A 14,785-nucleotide genomic window follows, 5' to 3' on the forward strand; every position below is an offset into this window, starting at 1 on the left:
TCTGTCCAGCCCATGCAGCTGCTAAACTGGGTCCCTGCCTGTGTTTTCCTCCCGAGCATCACTGTCTGTTTGTTAAATAATGCAGCGACACGAGGTTCCTTGAAGTCAATTTCTCTTCCCGGGTAGCCATGGGAACAGCCGGTGGGTGCTGATGCCGGGCTTGCCTCAGATCTGCTGCAAGGCTCTGGGGGAGCCTGCCTGAGCCCTGCTCCCCCCTTCTCCAGCTGATGCTGTCCTGCCTGGCAGCTTCCCTTGTTTAGGCTTGTCTTCTTAGACTCTTCTTCAGCCAGCAGCATGGCTGTGGTCACCAATTGTCGTGGTGTTGTGAGGGTCCCCAGGACGAGGTGAGAGATGAGAATTGCCTCCAAGTTCTCAGAAGGCTGATATTATTCTATTCTATTCTATTCTATTCTATTCTATTCTATTCTATTCTATTCTATTCTATTCTATTCTATTCTACATTATTATATATTATTATATTAACAATATAATATCATATCATAGTATATGAAAACTATATTCTCAAACTATATTAAAGAAAGAGAAAGGAGACATCAGAAGGCTTAACAAGAATGAATAATAAAAACTCGTGACTGACTCAGAGAGTCCAACACAGCTGGCTGTGATTGGCCACTAATTAAAAACTATTCACATGCTGGGTAAACAGTTCTCCAAATCACATTCCAGAGGAGCAAAACATGGAGAAGCTAAGGCTTCTCATCTTGCCAGGAGAAGAAATCCTGGTGAAGGGATTGTTCATAAAATATCGCAGTGACACATGGCTGTACTTTAAACTTGGAAATGTTGAGGAAGATGGGGAGTTTGAGGAAGATGAGGGGTTTGGGAGCAGCCAGATGTGACAAAGGGGAGAAGCTGCATCCAAAAGATGCTGCAAGTCCCTGTGCTGCCTGCAGGATATGGTGGGTAGAAAACAAGGTGCAAGTAGTTCAATATTGTTCAAGCCTGTGCTGGTTTCCAGAGCAGAAGCATCTTAAAACCTGATTTCCTCCTTTATACCTTGAAATGACTGGCTCCAAGGAGCTGAGGAGAGCTCACCCCTACAGTCAGACATTCCTGAAGTGCATTCTCTCACCCAGGCCATGGGTGTGCAGGACAGGGTGCGTGGGTGGCCAGCCCAGCATCCCTCCTTTGACTGAAACTCTTCATTTTTCCTGGAAAGGCATGAGACCATGTGACAGAAACCAGTGCTTAGGTGATATCACCAAACGCGTGCTGTGTGCGTTGCCTGAGAGTCAGAGTTGAGCAACGCAGTGATGTGGACAGAGATCCCCCATCCTGCATGGTGAGGGTTGTGCCACATCATTTCCTCCTTGAAAGGGCTGCATTTATAACTTACCACAGAAGGGACTTTCTCTATTGCTACTGCAGGCAGAAAGGCCAGGTCTATATGGCTGTGGGGTTTTTGCAGTCTGTAGGACCTGTGTCTGTGTCTAGCATTCCTGATCTCCTGCTTGGTTGAATCCTGTTTCATTTCCAGATCACCTTTTGAGATTTCAGAGCTGTTTCTGTGACCTCTCTTGACTTTCTCAGATTGTGTTGTTTACTGTGTTTCCAGGTCAGTGCTGCAGGTGGGAACACTTGAGATTGAAGGTATGCCCTTGTCTCCCTCCATTCATGGTTTGAAAGTGGCATTTCTCACCTTCATTCATTGTTTGGTGTTTTGCTTCTGTCATTTCTCCAGCCAGTCCTCAAACTACACCCCAATCATATTCCACTTTCAGTAGAGCTGTTGAGGAGATTGAATCTGTACCAGGATATTGCAATGAGCTGAAGTTTTACTTTAGCAGTGTTTGGGATGCTTGCACCAGTTTTCATGGTTGCATGAAATATATTTTCTGAAGTACAAAATAGCCAATGATCTTGGGAGCATCCATGCTTCTGACCATTCTGTGAAGTTTTATCCCCAAAGCCAATCATGCTTTGAAGCATCTACCCTGGGTGGGTGAAAAGACAGACCTTTATTTTATTCTCCAAAGCTGCTTCTAAAGCAGGAAATGTCCACACCTCCTTCAGACTTGATCTCAATGTTCTTCACGGCACATATGCGTAATCTCAGCTGCTGCTGCTCCTCCTCTTTGCATCTTTTTTTATTCCCTCCCATTTAAGTAGCTCTGTGATCTGAACTTTATCCCTAACATACTTGACCTTATTTTTCAGCAGATTATTCACAGACATCCCCAGAGTTTTTCATGGCGTGTGTCAAGCCCTTGGGCTAAAACCTGTCTCCTGGTTTATTCCTGCCACCCAGGGAAAGGAGAACGTGGTTGAGTGATTGTCATGGTTTAACCCCAGCTGGCAACTCAGCCCCACGCAGCCACTCACTCCCTCCCTGCCGGTGGGATGGGGGAGAGAATTGGGAAAGTAAAAGTGAGAAAACCTGTGGGCTGACATAAAGACAGTTTAATAACTAAAGCAAAAGTCGTGTATGCAAGCAAAGCAAAACAGGGAATTCATCCACTGCCTCCCATGGCAGGCAGGTGCTCCAGGAAGGCAGGGCTCCATCAATTACTTGGGAAGACAAACTCAGAATGTTCCCCCTTCCTCCTTCTCCCCCAGCTTTGTGTGCTGAGGGTGATGCCATAAGGTCTGGGATGTCCCTGGGGTCAGCTGGGATCAGCTGTCCTGGCTGTGCCCCCCAGCTCCTCAGGGGTGAGGGTGAGGAGCAGGACAGGCCCTGGCTGTGTGCAATCCCTGCTCAGGGAGAGCTCAAACATGCCTGGGTTATCAGCCCTGCTCCCAGCACAGAACCAAACCCAGCCCCACAGCAGCTGCTGTGAAGGAAATTCAGTCTGCCCAGCCAAGCCCACGGTGATGTGCAGAAAACAGACCCTGAGGAGTTAGTGAGAGGAATGGGCTGTGCTGAATGAGGGGGTGGTGAGCAAAGGGCAGCTTTGATGCAAGCATCCATCAGCAGAGATCCCTGAGCCTACGGAAGCGTTCAGCAGCCTGTGAACAGCTAGCAGGCTTCATATTCTCACCTCTCTGTGTCTGACATCAGCAGCAAGATAAAAATATATGCTCCTTACAGCAATACATGGGTCTTCTGGCATTTCTTGAGCTGATTTGTTTTCCCCAGTGTGAGGAAATAACACACAAAGCAGTTCTGTGATGGAGCGTTTCCTAAATGGATGTAGCTTGGCAAGCTGCAGCTATTAATTTTCCTTGGATAAGCTGGTATCAGAGTAGCTGAGTTTGAAACTTGGCACTTCTCTTCTGCATCTTTCAAAACTCTCTCGAGGATGCCTGTGCCAGGAGCTGCTGCCAGAGTAGTTTGGGGGGATTGTGTACTGGAGATAAACACATAGTGGAGGTGAGGAGGTCAGAAGGGCATCTTCAGAGATAAGGATGTTTGGTAAAGCCTTCTCCTCCCAGTGCCCACTGTGCCAGCACCATGCTGTGTCCCAGGAAGTCCTGGGGCTGCAGCCAGCAGCCCTGGTAAGGCCTGGGGGGACCCAGCCTGTCCTGCCCTTGGTCCCAGCATTGCACAGGGGTGTGCAGGAGCAAGCAGCAGTGCAAGGAGCCAGGGAAGAGCAGTGGAGTGTTTCCCCTCAGCCCACTCTGCTGAAGGCACTGTGGCTCCCTTTATCCCATCACTGAGCTGGGAGCTTTAGTCCTGCATTTCCTGGGCAGCCTCCCTCTGCTTTGCAAAGATCTTCCATGGGAAAGGGCAGCTGCACTCGGGGACTGCTGAGGGAACCTTGTCTCCTCACACAGGACTGGGCTGCCTTTGCACTGTGTTGGGCACTGCTTTTTCCCTTTTATTCCCTATGAGGATTTTACCCAGTACTGAAGTTGGGTGGATTAGCTGCACCTGTGACCTGTGAGGTAAAAGAGCTTTCAGCTGCAGAATCCCAAGGCAGGAATTAGCCCTTGGCACACTGGTCACCCAGCACAGCAGGGAGATGGGGCTCCCTGAGCTTTGGGAAGGAGGCCATAACCCACAGCAAGACCCTTAACTGTGAGCTGGCCCTGGGGTGTCAGCTACAGGGACAGGTCTGCCCAGGCAGGTGGAAATTTATTGTGTGCTAGCAGGGTCCTGGCAGCTCCCTGGGCTGGGCTATGGGGACTTTGCTCTGGGAGCCACTTCCAGGGGCTTTGCCTTGCAACAGGGAGGTCCTTCCCTTTGCTGAGGATGTCCCTAAACCCAAAGCCTGCTCTCCTTGCCTTGAAACAAGGAGCTAATTGTTTTTCTCCCTGATATCTCTCCCCTGCCACCTCCCCAGCAGCACAGAGGTGGAGCCAGCCTTGCCCCGGCCAGCAGCCAGGCCTGGGGTGAGACATCCTGCCAGTTCACAATCTGGGAACATTAAAATAAAGGGTGTTTGGGAAGGGCAGAAGGGTGAGGAGGAGGTGCTCAGTCGTGGGAGGATCAGAGGCCCCAGCGGTCGGTGAGATGTGTGCCTGCCTTCTCTGGCAGTGGGGAAGAACCAAAGAGCAGTGCCCTCATTCCTGTAAAAGTGTACTGGAATTGTTCAAAGGGCATGTCAGCATCACAGTGGTGCATCCAGGGATAGCTGAGATCAGCCCTTAGCTCTGTAATGCCTGCAGAGTCTCTGGGCTTTTCTATGCCCTGAAAAATACTGAAGGCTGAGATTGTGCCCACTGCCTCAAAAGAAAAGGGCTAAAAATCTTAGAAGCACCTGCCAGGTAGAGCTGGTGCTGTGGGACTTTGCTCCAGTGACCTGAGAAACCTAGAGAGACAGCTTTTCTGGGAAAGCAAGTTTGAGGTAATCATGCTGCTTCTGACGTGAGTCTTGTTCTGCTCTCAGCCTTTTTTAGCAGGCTGGACATCCCAGAAATAAAGGGTGTTGTAAGTTCTGTGAAAAAAGACACCTGACTTGGGAAAAGATTAGCTTGCCAGTGTGGGAAAAACTTCATTCAAAGCACACCCTCATTTCCTGAGCAGAGATAAAAGGCAGCCCCAAAGCTGACTGGTTTCTCTGCTTATGGGGAGATCTGCTCCTTCCAGACTCGTAGTGCTTAGTAGAGAGCCTGGAGGGCTCAGCTGTACCTGGGGTCTGAGCATCTTCTAGGTATGAACCTTTGTTAGCAGCTGCCAAAATGTTGGTGCCTTCAGGCATGGAGGTGACAGGATGGCAGGGATTGCTTGGGAGGACTCTCTAGACTTGCTAAGGGGGTTGCAGCTCTATTTGTCCATGCAAAGGTGTTTGGGATCCTCTGGTCTTCCTCTCTTCTGTCCAGTGTGGTGCTGTGGAACCATCACAATTTATCTGCAATTCTCTAAACCAGTTCTCCAAAGCAGATTTTGGCAGATTTTGGAGATGGACTATGTTTTTCCCGATACTTCTGTAAAATCTGTGGAAGACCTTATGTTTGTACCACTATAAAAGTATGCCTTGCTCACTGAATTGATGTGAGTTCTACTACAAAGCCTTTTTTACTGCTACAGATTGCATGTACGTGAGGCTTGCTGAGATCACTAACCTGAAGCTCCTCCAATAGAGATTAGACTCTAATTATTATGGAACAATCTGATTGTGATGTTAATGCAACGCCTGGAAGATCAAACATCCGTGTCCTCTCAACGGGTATCAGCTTTTCTGAGATAAATGCCTTTTATAACCCTCCTGATAGATTTCTGAGCTGTTGTTCAAACAGGAAGGTGCTTTCTAGCAATCTCCAAAGGCCTCTGTCCCCTGCAGTGTCATGGAGTTCATTCTGCCCTCATATCTTTCCTTCAAGACCAAAAGATCCTTTAAGGTGCCTTTAAACAGGTCTCACCTGGGAGGCTGTGGACAGCCATGAGTTTGTGCACCAGTTATTCCCTTGATGGAATGTGTTTCCCAAAGAGGAGCTTGTTCCTCACCTCCAATGCCAGGTCTCCCAGCAGGACCAGAAGAGCTGGGCACCAGCAGCCTGTGTTGTGTGCCCTGACTCACCAGGGCCATCCGCACGGCCCCAGGAGGGCAGGCAGCCTTTGGAGGTGAAATGTGACTGCAATTGCCAGCTGAGCACCACAGATACCAGCGGTGAACACATGAGGCTCTTTCCCGGGCTCAGGGGCATGGCTGGGGCAGGGAATGCCTCTCCCACTCCTGCCACTGGGACTTGAGCCTAGCCTGGCAGTCAGGATTTGGGGTGTCCGGAGCAGCCCCTTTTGGTTGTGTACCCTCTGCTGCTCCTGAAAAGGCTGCTGCAGAGCCATGAGCAATCTTCCATTTCAGCCCTGGCTTGCTGAGGGACCAGGAGGCTCTGACACAGCGTGGGAGGCAGCTGGGAGTGTGCTGTGGCTGGGGAGAGGGTGGAGGAATGTGCTGGTCCTTTCCAAGTGCCTCAGCCCATCAGGGACCTGGCCTGAACCTCCTTCCCCCTCCCATCTCTCCTATCTGAGCAATTCCTGGGGGCTGTGGGCAGAGATGGGCCCTCCCAGCATGTGACCTGATATTCCCCAGAGAGCTTGCATGGATTATTTGCTGCTGCTTCAGGTCAGCTGTGCCAGGCAGAGATGAGCAGTGGGTTGGGAATGCCAGAAGGAGCTCTGCTTGCCTGGAGGGCTCCAGGGAGGCAGGAGGTGTGTGATCCTGGTGGCTCTAGGGCAAACCTGTGTCCTTTTTTACCTGGGCATTCCTGCCCAGTGCCCTGCATGAGAAGAGGCTCTGCTTGCCCCTGGGACAGTGCTTGGTGGTCAAGGGCGGGATGCAGGGGCCTTGCAGATGGGCTGGGTTGCTCCCTCTTTGGAAGAAGAAGTTGTGACTTTCTGCACATTTCTCATGACCAGCTGATGAGGTTGCAGTCCCTGATCCTGGGTTGGGGTGTACTGAGTGTTTATAGTGCCTCTATCACTTTTGAAGATAAGGGCACATTATTTTATTGCCCCGTTCCTTCCATTGAGGCATCATCCAGATGGGAAAGAGGGGAAGGACTAATTTCCTTATGGCAGGGGATTAATCACTGCAGCCTGGCCCTTCAGTGAGGGCTGCAAGGCTCTCCACTCCACCACACCAGTCTGCAAGGTGGGGGCTTGAGATGGAGAGAGCCCTTCCCCACCCATCCCTCTGCTCACCCCTGTTTCCCCCATCTTGTCCTGAACTTGGCTGTGCTCCCCTGTGCCTTTCCTGCAGGAATCCTGGAGCACCCTCAGCTTTTGCCACTGAGCTGGTGAGGGGCAAGAGCCTTCTGAGGGGCTGGGTCTGTGCTGGCTGGCTGGGCTCCATCCCTTGCCTCACACTCACCACCAGCAGAGCTGCCCCTGGGGCAGTCTGGGCTCCTGTTCTCTCTGTCCCTAGGCTGGGTGACATCCAGGCTGCCCTCAAGAACCTGCTTTATCAATAATGAGAACATGGCTATTGCATGATGCAGAGATAACCATTGCCACCTCAGCTGTGCACCCAGTGTCCTCCCCTCCCCTTCCCCATCCTCCTTCCCAAGTGGAAAATCTGTGTCAACCTGCCCTGCCCTGTAGGCAGGTTTCACATATTTTGGTGCATTCACATTGAAGGCCAGGAAAGCTGGAGGGGAGAAACGTTCCCCTCCCTGAATCCACCCATTGCTTAATGCAGGGGCTCCCCTGTGGCAGGGCTGGTGGCCCAGGGGCTCGGGGAACTGGTCCCTGTTCCAGTGTGATGGTGTTTCTGTACCCCAGCTCTGAGCTCTGCCTGCCTCTGCCCGTGCCAGCTGCCTTTCTCCTTCTGGGGAAAGCTTCCCTTCTGCTCCTTGAATTAAAGCATTAATAAGCCCAGCACCAATCAAGCTCTGAGCGTTTCAAATGCCCCTTTGTTTAATTAGCACAGCCTCTGCCTCCAGACAGGGGTGGGAGGCGAGGGGCAAGGACCCAGTGCCCAGGAATTCCTCCTCTTTAAGGTGTGACGTTTTGTGCCAACTATTTTCTCTCCCACTCTCTCCACCAGCTGCCCAGAAAAATACCATTTATGGCCAAAGGACCCTCAGAACTTGCAACATCTCCTGGGGGGCTGCAGCAGCAGGTTAAGCCTCTTGCATGCCCCAGGGCACTCTTTTCCCCAGGGCAGGAATAGATAACTCAGCTGGTCCAGGGTTGATGCTGCGCTTGTTTTGTCCCTTGGCCATGGAAATGGGCCACTGGCCTTTGCCTGGAGATCCACCTTGGTCCCCTTCAGTGAGTGTCACCCAGGGGATGGGTCCCTGTGTAGCTCCCTGCCCTCTGAGGAGGGGAGAAAGCATGACCCAACGTTATCAGGAGCATGCTAACCCCACAGCAAACATGATTTCACTGGTGCAAGGGTGACAGCGGTGACGTTCGAGTGCAGAACATGGTCCCTTCCTCTCCATGGCCTAATATAAATTGTTTTATGAGGGGTCAGCAGGTAGACCTAGGCCTGCTGCTCCCTGGGGGACATGGTGGTCTCTGGGTGGCCCTGATCTGTGGCACAGCAGAGCAGGGGTTCTCTCACCTGGGCAGTGGTACAGCAGATGGATTAAAATGCTCTTGCTCCCTGGTGGGCTGTGGGGCTGGGCTGCCTGCACCTCCTCTCCTGCCATGGCCTGGCATGTGCCAGCACCCCCAGTGCCACCAGCAGCCTGTGTGGATGTCCTGCTGCTGTTCCCCCACAGGGCTGCAGCCACACAGCCTGTCCCTCTACACGCTTGGCTCCTGCCTGTCCATCCCTTGCAGCTTTCCAGTGTCTCACTGGTGGCATTTTTCTCCCAAAACAGACCCTTTAAGGACCTCAGGGCTCAGGACCTGTTTGTGAGGCCTCTCTGCAGCTGAGCTGGGCTGCTCAGACTCTACCATAGACAGGAGCTGCCCCTGGTCCTTGGGATCATGTTTGCCCAGGGTGCCAGTGCTCACTGGACTGGGGATGTGGGAATGTCAGGGCTGCCCACCACCTGGGGACTTGGTGTGCCACACACAGGGGCAATGAATCCCCCTGTGGGCACCCCAGTTTCATCACACCTGCACTCCCAGAAGCAAGAAGGGCTGGGGGGACAGAGGGAAGGTGCTGCCTGCTATTATCCCGCAGGGAGCTCTGCATGTCCCTGCTGGCACCCTGGCAGTAGCGGTGCATGGCAACCTCCCAGCGTAGTGCCCAGGGACAAACTGTGCCAGGGAGTGGCCCTCCTCCCCCTCAGCAGTGCTCCCACCTGCCTGGCCTCCCGGGTGACAAAGCCATCAGCCGTGGAGGGGGGGGAGGCAGGCTAGAGCAAGGGCCGGGGCACCTTTCACATCTTGGCCCTCTTCACAGCCCCGTGCCAGCCCCTCGGTGTCAGAGAAAAGCTCGGATACAGTGTGGCTAGAAAGACGTATTTATTGCGACATCGGTTTGCAACCAGCACTCACCCCCCCTCCCCCGGCAGCACCTCCAGACCCACGCACATGCCTTTGACCCTGCTGCGATGCCTCCATGGCCAGCGGGCCGGTCCCTGGGGCCACAAGCCCACTCCCCTTTCCAGTCAGGCTCATTGGGGCTGCAGGCTGGGGTCCCGCCACGCCAGGAGCTGCCTGCGAGCTGGCAGGACGGAGTAAAGAACAGGAGCCGGATTCAGGGTCCTTCAGCAGTGTAAGCCACCAGCTGGGATCTCCGAGCAGTCACAAGGCTCTCAGAATGCCAGGGAGAGAGCGGGATCAACCCCCCCAAGCACGCGGTGATGCCCGCGCCCACTGCTCTTACCGCGCTCCCTCCGTGCCAGCCCGGACGCTCTGGGAGCCGGGAGAGGTGCCAGCCTGGTTCCCCCTGCAGCCACTACACGTATCCTGTCAGGTTGTAGGAATTGACTTCACTCTTGGTCTTCTGCACCTGGCTGACAGAGGGCTGGGGGCTCTTGCTCGCCAGCAGCTGGGGCTGGTAGGCGCTGGAGTAGGCGGTCGTGGTGTCCCGGGGAGGGCAGGAGGTGCAGAGGATGAAGCCGCCGACGAGGGAGAGGAGGGAGGAGATGATGCCGAGGTAAAGAGCCTCCCCGAGCTCGAACTTCATGCTGTCGGGGATGACGGGGTTGCGGAAATCCCGCAGCACCACGTGGATGTTCCACACCAGCGGGATGAAGCACAGCAGCCCCCCGAGGACGAAGACTGCGCCGCCCGCCACCGCCACGCGGTCCTTGCCCGGCGAGCCCTGGCTGAAGACGGTGCACCTCATGCCGAAGACAGAAAGCAGGCAGGCCAGCGAGGACACGGCGCAGGAGCTCACCATGAGCGCTTGGGCCGCCTGGATGTCGGCGGGCAGGTTGAGCAGGGAGCTGTAGATGTCGCACTGGGTGATGCCCGTGCTGTACGTGGCGCACTCCATCCACAGCCCCTTGGTGAAGCTGACGGCTGTCACGATGCTGGAGCCGATGTAGGAGCTGGTCTTCCAGCTGGGCAGCAGCGTGGCCGTCAGCGTGCCGATATAGCCCAGGAAGGCCACGGTGTAGCCCAGCAGCTGGAGCCCCATGGACACCATGGTGGGGGCTGGCTGTCACCTCTGTCGCTAGCCGAGGCTCGCAGCTTGTGGCCCAGGTCCCTCCCGTGTGTTCACGTTCCCATGGCCCTGCGAGAGGCTCTGCTCGCAGCGCTGCAGCTCCACCCCGCTGCCGGGGTGCCGATTTTGTGCGGGGTGGGGGCCGCGGGGAGGTTACCTGAGAGAGCGGAAAGCAATCCCTCCCGATTAACGATTGACCCGAGCCAGGCGCTCGGAGGAGCGCCAGGCGCCCTTTCACCTCCGCTATCTCCCCAGGCAGGCTCCAGAGGCAGAGCAGCGCTGCCCAGGAAGGACGCCAAAGCCCTCCCCTGCACTGACGCCGCGGGCAGGGATGGAGAGCCAGCTACTGCTGTGGGGAAAGTGCCCACTGCCTTCCTCGAGGCCCCTTGTCTTCTGTGACACCTCGAGCTGAGGAAGCCAAAAAGCTATGGCTGCACCATCTTATTTGGGACCTGCTGGAGGTGACTGCAGGTGGTGGAGCCAAAGCTCCCCCATCTGAGGAAATGGGATGGCACCTCATCCCCGTCTGCATGGGGCTCACCTGAGGCATCTGCAGCCACCCACGACCCACCCCGAGCTGCTGAGACTCCTTTGGGACAAAGAGACACAGCCACCTGAGACTGAACCATGGATATCAGCCTTTCTGTGCTGCTGGGGACAAGGATGGAGAGGGATGCATGTGACAGTGACACCTGCATCCCCAGGAGAGCCTGGAGGCTCACAGGGGGCAGAATTACATCAGGGCTGGCATCTCCTTTGGGATGCTTCCTGGAAGCATGCCAGCCAAGCAGGGTGACCTGTCCTGTGGAGGGGTGAGCAGTTCGGGTGCAGCTCATGCTGGGATTTTGTGCCGGTGCCACCTCCCACCCACAGCCCTGTACACAGGGACTGGGGGGGGGTAGGCAGAAGTGGTGGAGAGGGTTGGTTTGTTTTCCCTCTGCTTTGTTTAAAAATTCCTCCTACTGTGGTGCCTTGCGAAACCGGGCTGAGCCCGGCACCACGGCCAGTGGCCTCCCTCCCCCAGGGAACGCTCCTGGCTGAGCCTGCTGCCAGCACTCAGGGCCTGCCCCTGCTCCCGTCCTCCCCCACCACCTCAAATGCTTGGCACCAAAGTTTGCCAGCTTTCTGTCTGCTCTCCTGTGCTCTAACGAAGATCTCCCACACCGCCTCACCTGGGTGCTCAGAGTGCTCAAGGTGCTGGCAGAAAGGCGAGGGAGGGAGCTCTGAGGTACTTACGGAGGTGGCTGGAGGTGCAGGATGGGACCTAGGGTGGCTGCAGCCGGGGGTCACCCAGGACTGGAGGCAGCTGCTCAGGACAGGGTGAGCAGCCAGGGCCCCAGCCTAGGGGATCAGGGGCTGCAGTTGTTCAGCTACAATCCAGCTACAAATGTTGAGCTTTGCACAATCCACCTGCAAATCTCCTGGATCAGAGTCTTATTGCAGATCAGAATTAAACTCTTTCTTTGCGTATTGGGAAGGATTGGGGAGCTGGGATGCCCAACGCTTTGCTGGTTGTCTATGAATTATCGGGGTAGGTTCACCTAATGGGTTCAGCTTTGAGGCTTGCTGTCATCCTTCTGGACCTGACATCCTTAGTGGCTGGCAAGTGACTGTGCCACCATCCATGTGCCCACTCTGGGCTGTGCTGCCTGTATTGGGGTTCGAGGGGCAGTGAAACACCAGCAGGTTGAGCTCCCCACTCCTCAGAGCCAGTCTGAACTTTTGGTTTACTCTTCTTGGCCCTGCTTGTCCTCCACGGGGTTTGTTGTTGTAAGACTACTGGCCCAAATGAGGAGCAAATGGGGAAGGTAATGAGAGCTGTGCTGGCCCCGTGCCCCCTCCTGCTCACTGGCTGCCACAGATGGAGAAGGGCAGGGAGGGCCTCTGGTGACAAATTGTGCTGGGAGCTGAGCAGGGTCTGGCCAGCGTTTGGACAGCGGTGTTTGGATGCTGATAGCAGAGCTACAGCAGGGACCATTTGCTATTTTCTTTCCTTGTCTCAAACTGAAGCTCTCCCAGGAGCGGGAGGTGATCTCTGCCAGTGGCACTTTTCTTCGAGTGCTTGGGCAGGAGCAGCGGGCAGGGATGGTGTCAAGTGGCCCTGTTGGAACCAGGGGCTGCATCAGCCTTGCACCCTCACACTGAGGAGTTTTTCTGTCCCTCCTGCTGTGGTCCACATCTCAAAAACAAAGGAGAGGGCAGGGAACACTGACCAGTGCTTGCTCTCCCATCTGTGGAAATGGGATCTTGCAGCTCCCTGTGGTGATGGGCCATGGGTGCCTGAGCAAGACCATTGCCCTGATAGTGCCTGGGGTCCATCCCTGCCATGTGTCCTCCCTCCCTGTCTACTTTTGAGCCTCTCTCAAGCCATCAGCTGCCTCCTGTGCTTGCCACCACTGTAGCCCATCAGCGTCCTCGGCATGCCCTTTGTGCTGTCCCCAACACAAGCCCACCACATTGTGCCCATGGCATGCCTTACACGCAGTCCCATCCCATGCCCACTGCACTATCCCAATCCCATACCCATCATGCTGCCCCACCATTTCCCATCCCTTTCCCATCTCCCCAACCTCGCTTATGCAAATGGCTACAAAGAGCACTTAATCATCCTTGTTAATTGTCTCTACCCTCCCCTGTTCACCCCCGGGGATTTTCTCACAAATGGTGTCCAAATTTTCCCTTTTGTGTTTTGCTTTTCCACCAGAGATCGCAGCCCCTCCGCCCCCAGCCTCCCCCCAGCCCTCTGTTTACACAACTGGGACAAATTTCACACCGCTGTCCCCACAGCCCCAGCCCCTCGCTCCCCTGCCCCAAAGAATTTGTGAGTCACGGCCGAGGCAGAGCTATAAATGTGTGCCCACCAAGGGTCTGCAGTGTCACAAGGGACAGCGTCTCCTGCCACCATGCAAGCTGCTGCCTGTTGCCTGACTGCCCACGGGCTCCGGGTGCCGGTGGCCAGTGCCTGCCCACCCCAGGGGCTGGAGCAAGGGGCAAGGTACCGGTGGGAGTGGGGCTGGCAGGAGGGTGAGGAAGGTGGGATGGGGGAGCTCCAGCTGGGTTTGGGTGAAGGCTGCGGTGCTGGGGACACCTTTGATGCCAGTGGCTGTAGTTGGCACAGAGGGTGCTGGCACCCGGGCAGGGCTGGCCGGGCGGGTCAGGCTGTGGTGCTGCCTCACCCGAGCAAGGCAAAGGGGAGCGGGCCAGGGTGGGCGGCTGTGGCGCTGAAGCTGCTCTCTCTCTCTCCTAGAACCCTTCCTCTCTGGAGACCTTGGCTGCCCCGAGCCCAGGAGGGACCCGCGCCGCGGCAGGAGGAGATGGACGCTGTGAGTTTGGCACTGTCCCCATGCCCGTGGGGTCCCTGCTGGCACAAAACCGGCCTCTCAGTCACTTTGTCCCACGGCTGTGCCCAGCTGCCCTGGAGCACCAGCCGCGCCTGGGGCCGGGCCAGGCTGAGCCCCTGAGGGGACACGGCCGCAGCAGCTCTGAGGGGGCCGCCTGTTCCCAGCCGGGCGGGCATTCCTTAGGGCGTTAGCGGCATGCCTGGGCACCCGCTCTGGAGCACGGGGGAGAGATTACACTGGCAAAAAGCCCGTCAGGAGGGTGTGGGGGGTAGATGCCAGCTTCCCTGCGCTGCTGTGAGCGCCTCAGCTGAGGGGCAGGGGAGGGGGGAGTTGCTGGGTCTGTGGCACCCCGGTGCCAGCCCGTGCAGCGGGAGCTCGGTACCACCTGGCTGTGTCTCCCCAGGCTCGGGCTCGGGCAGCGGAGGGGCACGGCGGTCCCAGCAAAGCGCTGGCGTTCTTCCAGCACCCGGTCAGGTACGTGCCCTGGCCCCGGGGCCGCGGGCGGGCGCGGGGGCGCGGCGGGCAGGGGCTCACCCCGGCTCTCCCCACACAGGCTCCTCTGGCCCAAGTCCAAGGCCTTTGACCACCTGTACAGCGTGGGGGAGAAGCTGCTGGAAAACTTCCCGGTGCAGGCCACCCTCTTCTTTTATGAGGACTCGGGCAGCGAGGAGGAGGAGGACGAGGAGGAAGAAGAAGAGAGAGAGGATGAAGAGGTGGAGGCGACAGGGGATGTGACCGCGGGGCACCCGCGGAATGCTGACAGCCTCGGCCCCAGCGGGCCGGCGTGAGGCAACAGGCAGGGAAAGGCAGACAGCGCCGCATGCGGCAGCGGGGCCAGACCCGCCCGGAGGCCCGGCCAACCCCCGGGGCCGCCCCCGGGCCGCGCCCGCGCTCCGCGGGACCACGGCGGGGCTCAGGACTACTGCTCCCAGCGGCCACCGCGGCACTGCCCAGCAGCCGCAGCCCACTCTGATTGGCTGTAGACCTATCCCGACCAGGGGGAGGAGCGTGTGGCCCCGCCCTACATCC

The 14,785-nt window shown here is 56.3% G+C and overlaps 2 protein-coding genes across 2 annotated transcripts; one reads left to right on the forward strand and one right to left on the reverse strand.

Moving 5' to 3' along the window:
* Nucleotides 1-9,248: 9,248 nt before the first annotated feature.
* CLDN2 (claudin 2) lies at nucleotides 9,249-10,582 on the reverse strand. Its single transcript, XM_009099481.4, has one exon. It carries the CDS (start codon nucleotides 10,395-10,397, stop codon nucleotides 9,702-9,704), a length of 696 nt encoding a protein of 231 aa, XP_009097729.1. The 5' UTR covers nucleotides 10,398-10,582; the 3' UTR covers nucleotides 9,249-9,701.
* Nucleotides 10,583-13,318: 2,736 nt separating this feature from the next.
* Nucleotides 13,319-14,560, forward strand: RIPPLY1 (ripply transcriptional repressor 1). The gene is made up of 4 exons (XM_050974586.1): nucleotides 13,319-13,410; nucleotides 13,663-13,738; nucleotides 14,064-14,230; nucleotides 14,310-14,560. The coding sequence occupies exons 1-4, from the start codon at nucleotides 13,319-13,321 to the stop codon at nucleotides 14,542-14,544; spliced, it is 570 nt and encodes a 189-aa protein (XP_050830543.1). The 3' UTR covers nucleotides 14,545-14,560.
* The last annotated feature ends 225 nt before the right edge of the window (nucleotides 14,561-14,785 follow it).

The sequence above is a fragment of the Serinus canaria genome, chromosome 4A (genome assembly GCF_022539315.1).
Source record: "Serinus canaria isolate serCan28SL12 chromosome 4A, serCan2020, whole genome shotgun sequence".
NCBI lineage: Eukaryota > Metazoa > Chordata > Aves > Passeriformes > Fringillidae > Serinus > Serinus canaria.